The sequence below is a fragment of the Bison bison genome, unplaced genomic scaffold (assembly GCF_000754665.1).
Source record: "Bison bison bison isolate TAMUID 2011002044 unplaced genomic scaffold, Bison_UMD1.0 scf7180017864034, whole genome shotgun sequence".
Taxonomy (NCBI): domain Eukaryota; kingdom Metazoa; phylum Chordata; class Mammalia; order Artiodactyla; family Bovidae; genus Bison; species Bison bison.
In genome coordinates, this window is record NW_011494606.1 from 6,612,422 (window position 1) to 6,619,744 (window position 7,323).

The 7,323-nt window shown below is 39.2% G+C and overlaps 1 protein-coding gene across 5 annotated transcripts in view; it reads left to right on the plus strand.

Moving 5' to 3' along the window:
* Positions 1–5,324, plus strand: part of DPP8 (dipeptidyl-peptidase 8) — a 54,221-nt gene extending 48,897 nt beyond the window's left edge. For all 5 annotated transcript variants that reach the window (XM_010834558.1, XM_010834560.1, XM_010834559.1 and 2 more), the window contains one exon: positions 1,131–5,324. In XM_010834558.1, the coding sequence (XP_010832860.1) occupies positions 1,131–1,253 (123 nt within the window). In that variant the 3' untranslated portion in view covers positions 1,254–5,324. The remainder of the gene's footprint in view (positions 1–1,130) is intronic.
* Positions 5,325–7,323: the final 1,999 nt, after the last annotated feature.

The window sequence follows — 7,323 nt, forward strand, 5'->3', positions numbered from 1 at the left end:
TTGACTCATTTTATCATACAATATTTTTTAAATCACATACATTAATACTACCACTAATGCCAAGAGAAAAGTCTTCCAGGTATTGGAAACTCATGAAATAGTAGTTGATAGAATGCAAGTTTTCCAAAATTCTAATTTTCACTTAAAATCTCACAGTTTATCACTAGCAGCAAATACTGTCAATGTTGTCTTTGAAGTAGCCAGCTATTATTTTTGAGAAAATGTTTGCCAAATAGCCAAGTCTAAATCACCGTAGATGTCTTTCTTTCAAGTGTGAAAATGGAGTTCCATTTATAAGCTCAGTTTGAGAGACCCTGGCAATCCAGTGGTTAAGATGCCACACTTCCAGTGCAGGGGGCATGGGTTCGATCCCTGGTTGGGGACTTAAGAGCTTGCATGCCTCGAGGCACAGATAAAAGAAAGAAAACTCAGTTGTACAAGTCTTTCCCTTCAGACATCCTGTAGCAGAAGTGCTTTATGCATTCTGCCCGTTTTATCACCACAGAATATAAAAAGACCTCTGCTCAAGGGTTGCAATTTAATAAAATTCTAACTTCTGCTTAAATGAAGCTGGCATTTTTTCTTATTTACTAAAGTGTACGTCACTGATTTGATTCATGCTAAGGCACCAGCAGTTTTACCCACCGTTGCCTTTCATTATCAGTGCAGATGCCAACACAGTGAATAAACGCTTATTCCTTAATGTCTTAGTTTTGTCCTGAAAGTAGTTTTGACCCTGTGTATCCCTTGAAAGGGTTTCTGAAGACTCCAGAAGTCTGCAAACCACACTTGGAGAACCATTGATCCTTCTGTAAGCTTAGTGATACATAGGGAATTACAAAAGGAAGAGGGGCTTCCCCAGTGAGATGCCACACTTCCAGTGCAGGGGGCGTGGGTTCCTACCTTGGACAGAAACTAAGAGCCTACACATCGTGGGGCATGGCCAAAAAAATTTTTTAATAATAATAAAAAAATAAAAGGAGGGGAGCCTTTACATTGGAGGTGTGTATGCAATATCTTGGAGAAGCTCTGCTCCATGTTATTATTCCTGTTGAGAATCTCTGGAAAGCTTTGGAAGGAGATACTAAGTTCTTATTTTTTGTATTTTGATTTGGTTGTTGTTTTTTAAGATCTATCCTCAGGAGAGACACAGCATAAGAGTTCCTGAATCTGGAGAACATTATGAACTGCATCTTTTGCACTACCTTCAAGAAAACCTTGGATCACGTATTGCTGCTCTGAAAGTGATATAATTTTGACCTGTGTAGAACTCTGGTGTACACTGGCTGTTTAACCAAATGAGGAAGTTTAAATTTAATCAATAGAGAATTGATCATCACATTTTGGTACTTGCCACATAACATCTACTTCTGAAAGTACATCTGGTGCCACGCAGGTGTTTACAGCTTGTGGATAGTAATCTCATACCTTAACCATACACACACAAAATTAAATGACACGTATTTCTAAGGGACCCAGCAATACCTTGAGAATCACTGAAAGAAATAAGACATTAGCACTATGTATTCATACTACCTTATTTTCATTTTTAATAGCATTATGAAACCTCATGGACTTAGTGTATTTTTACAGTATACTTCGGAATTTGTTAAAATATGATGATATTAGTGATTGGCTTGGTTCAATTCCAGAATCTCTGACTAGTTACAGATTTGATAGCACTTAAATGTAATTGAATAGCTTCTGCTTCGTTGCTTGGGGTGTATCCAGCATGTTATAAAGTAATCACTATTAAACCTATGACTTAACCAATCATTAACGATTGTTCAGGGTTAAGTTAGTGGCCTCCTAAAGACACTTACTTTGTTTCATTCAAACTCTGACCAGTTTTTAGCCAATTTAAATTGTATCTAGTATAAATGGTTCTCTTTGATGATATGACCGAGTGGGTTTTTCTTTTCACATAAAGGCAAGTAACTGTATATGTAGCATGATTATAATATTGATAATTACAGGCAGGAAAATTTTAATCAGATAATTAGAGCTTAAATATTTGCAGGCAGTTCCTTTCCCTTTGGGAAAAGAAAAAAGTACACATTCACTCGTATTCTTCAGAAAATTTAATGGTGCCATTTTCCATTGGGTATTTTCCTCACTGAAATGTTCCAGAGTTTTAGGGCAATGGAAGGGAATTTTGGTGGAGTCGGGGAGACCAGGGTGTGGAGAATGGCAAGGAGAGGAGAAGGCAAGGGTCTGCTTAAGAACTAAGCAGAAGTATAATCTGACCAAAAATACTCATGAAAAAGTTTCAGAATTGAAATTTAAACTCCTAGAATATTAGCTAAGGAAACCAGAATTAAGAAATCACTCTCTTGCCAACAGTTACAGACTAACATTATTCAGGGGAAGAAAAGCTCCTTACAGTTACTTTTACATTTCAATTCTAATTTTTTGTTATTTTCTTCTTAATTTTGGAAGCCTTGCAAATTGAAACTTTCTTGAACCTTTATAAATTATTTGAGCATCATTTAAATATTGTGATCTTAAAATACAGAGGTTTCCAGACAACCTCTTTAGCATAAACTGATCCCCAGCCAGCCATGACTCTCTTTTTCAGTGTTCGAAGCTTATAAGCGATTTCTTGAGTGGTCATGACATGTTCCTGATTTAGCCCTAGAGCTTGACTATTAAGGGAGCTCATAGTGCTGATTGGGATCTGTCATCTTAGCATCTTAGGGTGCTAGCTGGGTCACATTGGAGCCAATGTCAGAGAAGGCACCCAAGAGTTTGACCCTTTTTATCACAAGCCTCAGTGTTCGGAAAGTCGTTATCAGTACTTCTAAACAATATTCCAAAAGAAAAAAATTTTACTCTCTCTCACCATTACAGAGTGAATAGATTCCTAATCCTAGAGAGCACAGCCTCCGTTAGTAAAGATAACTGTGCTTGAGACGTGGGCCTCATCTTTGAGGGCCACACGGGAGGTGGGAGACGTCCAGAGATGGCAGGGTGACCTGGTGGTTCTGTCCACGGAGGGGGATTGGGTTTTGCTGTTTTTGTATTTATACTGTATTATAGGTACCACACTTTTCCCTATGACTGTATATGTATGGATTTTCTTGTTTATGATATTTTCCCATGCTGAGATATGTTTATATTCTTTTCAATGTTAAATTAAATTGATTTGGGTAATATTCTTCCCCAAGAAAGTGTTTTCCCCCATGACTTAAGTTTGTATCTGATTACTGAAGACCATTTTTGTTTGTGGACCTAGTTGGCCTCCGAGGATATATCCTTATATAATATGCAAAGTAGAAATGGTATACAGTAGCTTTTAGACAGCTGTTCATTTGAAACCTCTTACCCAATATGGCTGTGTTTTCAAAATGGCATCTCGTATTTTACCAAAACAAACCTTAAAGGAACCTCATGGACTCTCAAATTCACAGATATTTTCCTTTTGCATCTTGCCATCTGCTTTCCTCCCATCGCAAGGAATGCTTCTGTTATCATTCCCTGTCAGTCAGTCAAAGGCCATTCTCCTTCTATAGAGAGGGAAAATACCTGACTGAATTTGCATGCAGAAAGACAACTTGACTGAATTTGATTTTTAAAATCAATGGGAAAAGCATAGTCAATTCAGGCAATCTGTAGAAACCTCACTAAAACTATTTGTACCCTATGTATGGGCAACAAACTAAAAGGCAAGAGTATAGCAACATTTTTAGTGAGAACCAAAAAGCTCTAGGTTAAACATCAAGGGGGAGTTTTGCAGGTTTGATAATTGAGTGCACTTGAACAGCCATCAGGTAGGTATGGTTGCTTGTGTGTTGAGCAGGGAGACTCAAGATCTCATTCATCTGGATGCTTTTGAAAAGAAATGCACTCTTGAACCTCACTCTTAGAAATTTGGATTTGGTTGATTAAGTGGAGACCAGGAATCTGCATTTCTAACAAGCTTTCCAGGTGTCTCTAAAGCAAGTCATTTGTGGAGCTACTTTAAGAAACTCTCCTATAGGACTGAGTTGGATTAAGAAAATAATAGGTGATTTTTACACTGGACTGATTTTCAAGAACGTAAAACAATAGTCAAGATAGCTCCTCATACAGTAATTATTGGCTGTTTTTTCACTGTGAAAAAAGCAGAAGGTATCATTAACTGTATCTCCCCTTGGTCTGGAGATTAATTTTGGAATGAAGGTTTTTCCCTCTTGCTGTTCCTGGCTTGTTTCCAATGCCTCACACATAAGAGGAAGAAGTCACAATGCATGCATGATTTTTCAAAAGAATGAGGTAATAGGTAACTGATGCTTACTTTTACTTGTTTTATTTCTTGAAGAAAAGTGTATCCCACCTCTCTGTAACATTGTCTCTCTTTAGGTGGAATGATTCCTATGAGATCTCTCATTATTATAGAATTACAGAACTTTCAAGCTATTATATCTTTGATATAATCTGATGTTCTCATTTTTTAGAGGAGGAACCTCCATATAGAGAGGAGAAAATATACCCGTGGCCACACAGCCCCTTAGTGCTTTGTCAGTGCTAGACTCCATCCAGATATCCCAGCTCATGGTAGTTAAATGATATGTAGAAAAGGCAAATTTTTAAAGAAGTATTTATTAATATATTCCTATGAAACATTTTAAAGATAACATAAAATGGTTAATTTTTCCATTCTGAAGTAAATGCTAAGCATGCTTATTAATGAAGCAGTACTTCTCATTAGTATATGACATTCTGAAGTTAATTAAAATTGTTAAACTCAACGTGTCTTCCTTGGTGTAGTGGGAGGTTTGGGGCTTGGGATATAAAGTGCTTGTTTAAGCCTAGGAACCCAAATTAGAGCTATTTAAAGTAAGCAAAAAGACATAGCCATATCTAAACTAAGATATGGAAGCTGAGTGTCCATTCCCAGCAGACGTAGGAAACTTTCCTGACTCTCACCTTTCCACAGCCCAACCTCACCTGTCCATCTTGCAGCCTAAAATATGAAGGCATGTTAGTGCAAGGTGCTGGCTCCAGTTTTTTCTTACTTTGTCAAAAGACAATTCTAGGTAATCATTTAAGAAGTCCCTCACAGAGAGAGAGAAGTAGTGTTTGTATGTTTGTTTTTAAATAACCCAAATACAAATTTATGTTGTATTCAGCACAATTGGAGTTCAGGTCTTTAATTTTAGAACATAAAGTGCCTGCTGTTTTAAGCGTTGACTTGTATAAAAAGAACTGCATGTCTCACTCCAGTAAGTTTATGGGTTTTCTCATTTTCAGCTACATGGCTTTTAATCATGTAAAGTGAAACCTTAGTTTTGTTGCATTTTATTACAGGTTCTTTGTTGCAATAAAGATGCTGCTAAAATTAATTGATGTAAATGTCCCTTTTTCCCCCATTCCGCATTTGTACACTCTTGCTTTGACTAGTGGCAACCGTGACTGGTTAAAACACACAAACAAGGTCATGTGCTTGCAGTGGAGAATGGAGACTGCAAGGTGATTGATTACATGTGGTTTCTAGTATAGGTACTAACCAAAGATACATCCAGGCTTCCTTGATAGTTCAGTTAGTAAAGAATCTGCCTGCAATGCAGGAGACCCTGGTTCGATTGCTGGGTCAGGAAGATCCCCTGGAGAAGGGATAGGCTACCCACTCCAGTATTCTTGGGCTTCCCCTGTGGCTCAGCTGGTAAAGAATCCGCCTGCAATGCAGGAGACCTGGGTTCGATCCCTGGGTTGGGACGATCCCCTGGAGAAGGGAGAGGCTACCCGCTCCAGTATTCTGGCCTGGAGAATTCTATGGACTGAATATTCCATGGGGTTGCAAAGAGTCGGATACAGCTGAGCATCTTTCACTTTAAAAGATGCATCCAGACACAGAGGGTGATGTGTTTTGTATGTGTAAGTGATTCCCAGCACCCAGAGCTGGTACTCCAAGGGTGGGCGATGCTTGGAGCCAGTGATTAGCATCTCCTCCCTGAGCAGCTGGCAGTTTCTCTGGAATACCTCTTGGAGTTGACAGTGGTTTCTGCATGCTCCCTAGGAAGTTACAAGGGAGTTCAGAGTAATACTTTCCTCAGAGATTTCTTTGGCAATTCTCTGGTCTTTAAGGGCAGAACTAGAGAAAAGGTGGAGGAAAGAAGCAGATGAACCCCTCTAAAAATAGTAAATTTATATTTGTCTCATAATTCTTCCAGAACAGACCTTCAGTTTGGATTCTATAGCCCTCTGAAGTTGTATGCAAAATACTCCATGAATGAGTGGGGGTGCATTCCGGGGAGCAGGGCTTTCACATCAGATACTCAAAGGGATAATGTTTAAAAAAAAAAAATGCTGTGTTCTATATTATGGTCTTTAAACTTTATATATAAAAATTTAGAAATAAAAGATTAAACATCCTACTGCCATAGACCTATCCTTTTTCCCTCATGACATATTTTAAAAAAAGGAAAAAAAGACATTTAAATGACTCTGGGATAAACTAAGGTGCACTAGGTTAACCTGTTGAGGTTACTTTTAGCCAGAAATGATCAGCCAGACCCACCCAAACTAAAGAAATTTAGTACCTCAGCGCACATATAATTTATGGCACTCCAGGTGAGAAACTTTTATAGACTATGATCTCTTTAATTTACCCAGGATTATTGCTAATCAAAAATCAGCTTTCAAACTGGTCATAATCATCCCACAAAGATGGATGGCAGTGCAGACTTGCCAGTGGCTCTTGGGCTCCAGGGTCCTATCAGAGCAAGTGTATGACCTCAAGGCCTCCGACGGCCCTCTGGCCTGACCTCACCCACGCAGTGGTTATGAGAAATAAGGATTGGTCCCTTGGTGCTTTGGAGGGAGCAGAATTAAAACAATTGCAGTATAAGGATCCATAACCATAATTTTATTTGGGGCTTGGAGCAATTTGGGGAATTAGCAGGATTTAAATAATCAGCCTAGTTCTGTCCACAGATCTGGTGCCCTGGCCATGCCACCCTGGATGGGGGTGAGCTCTCACTGAAATGGATTACATGGGATCAGCTCTGACACAGGGAATGAGATTTCTGAGTTTGTGTGCACCTTGCTGAAAGATACACCTTCTAAATTGGCTCCCTACTTGAGTTCTTGAAATAGAAGTTTGGGAACAGGACAGTGTCCTTAGCCAGTGTCAGGAACCCACTCCCTGCCACTGCCCACACCTGCACATCTTCACTGGAAAAGCGCTCTGTGGAAGGACATGGTTAAGCGTTCTTCTCAGACTTCCCTGGTGGCTCAGATGGTAAAGAGTCTGCCTACAATGCAGTACGATCCCTGGGTCGGAAAGATCCCCTGGAAAAGGAAGTGGCAACCCACTCCAGTATTCTTGCCTGGAGAATCCCA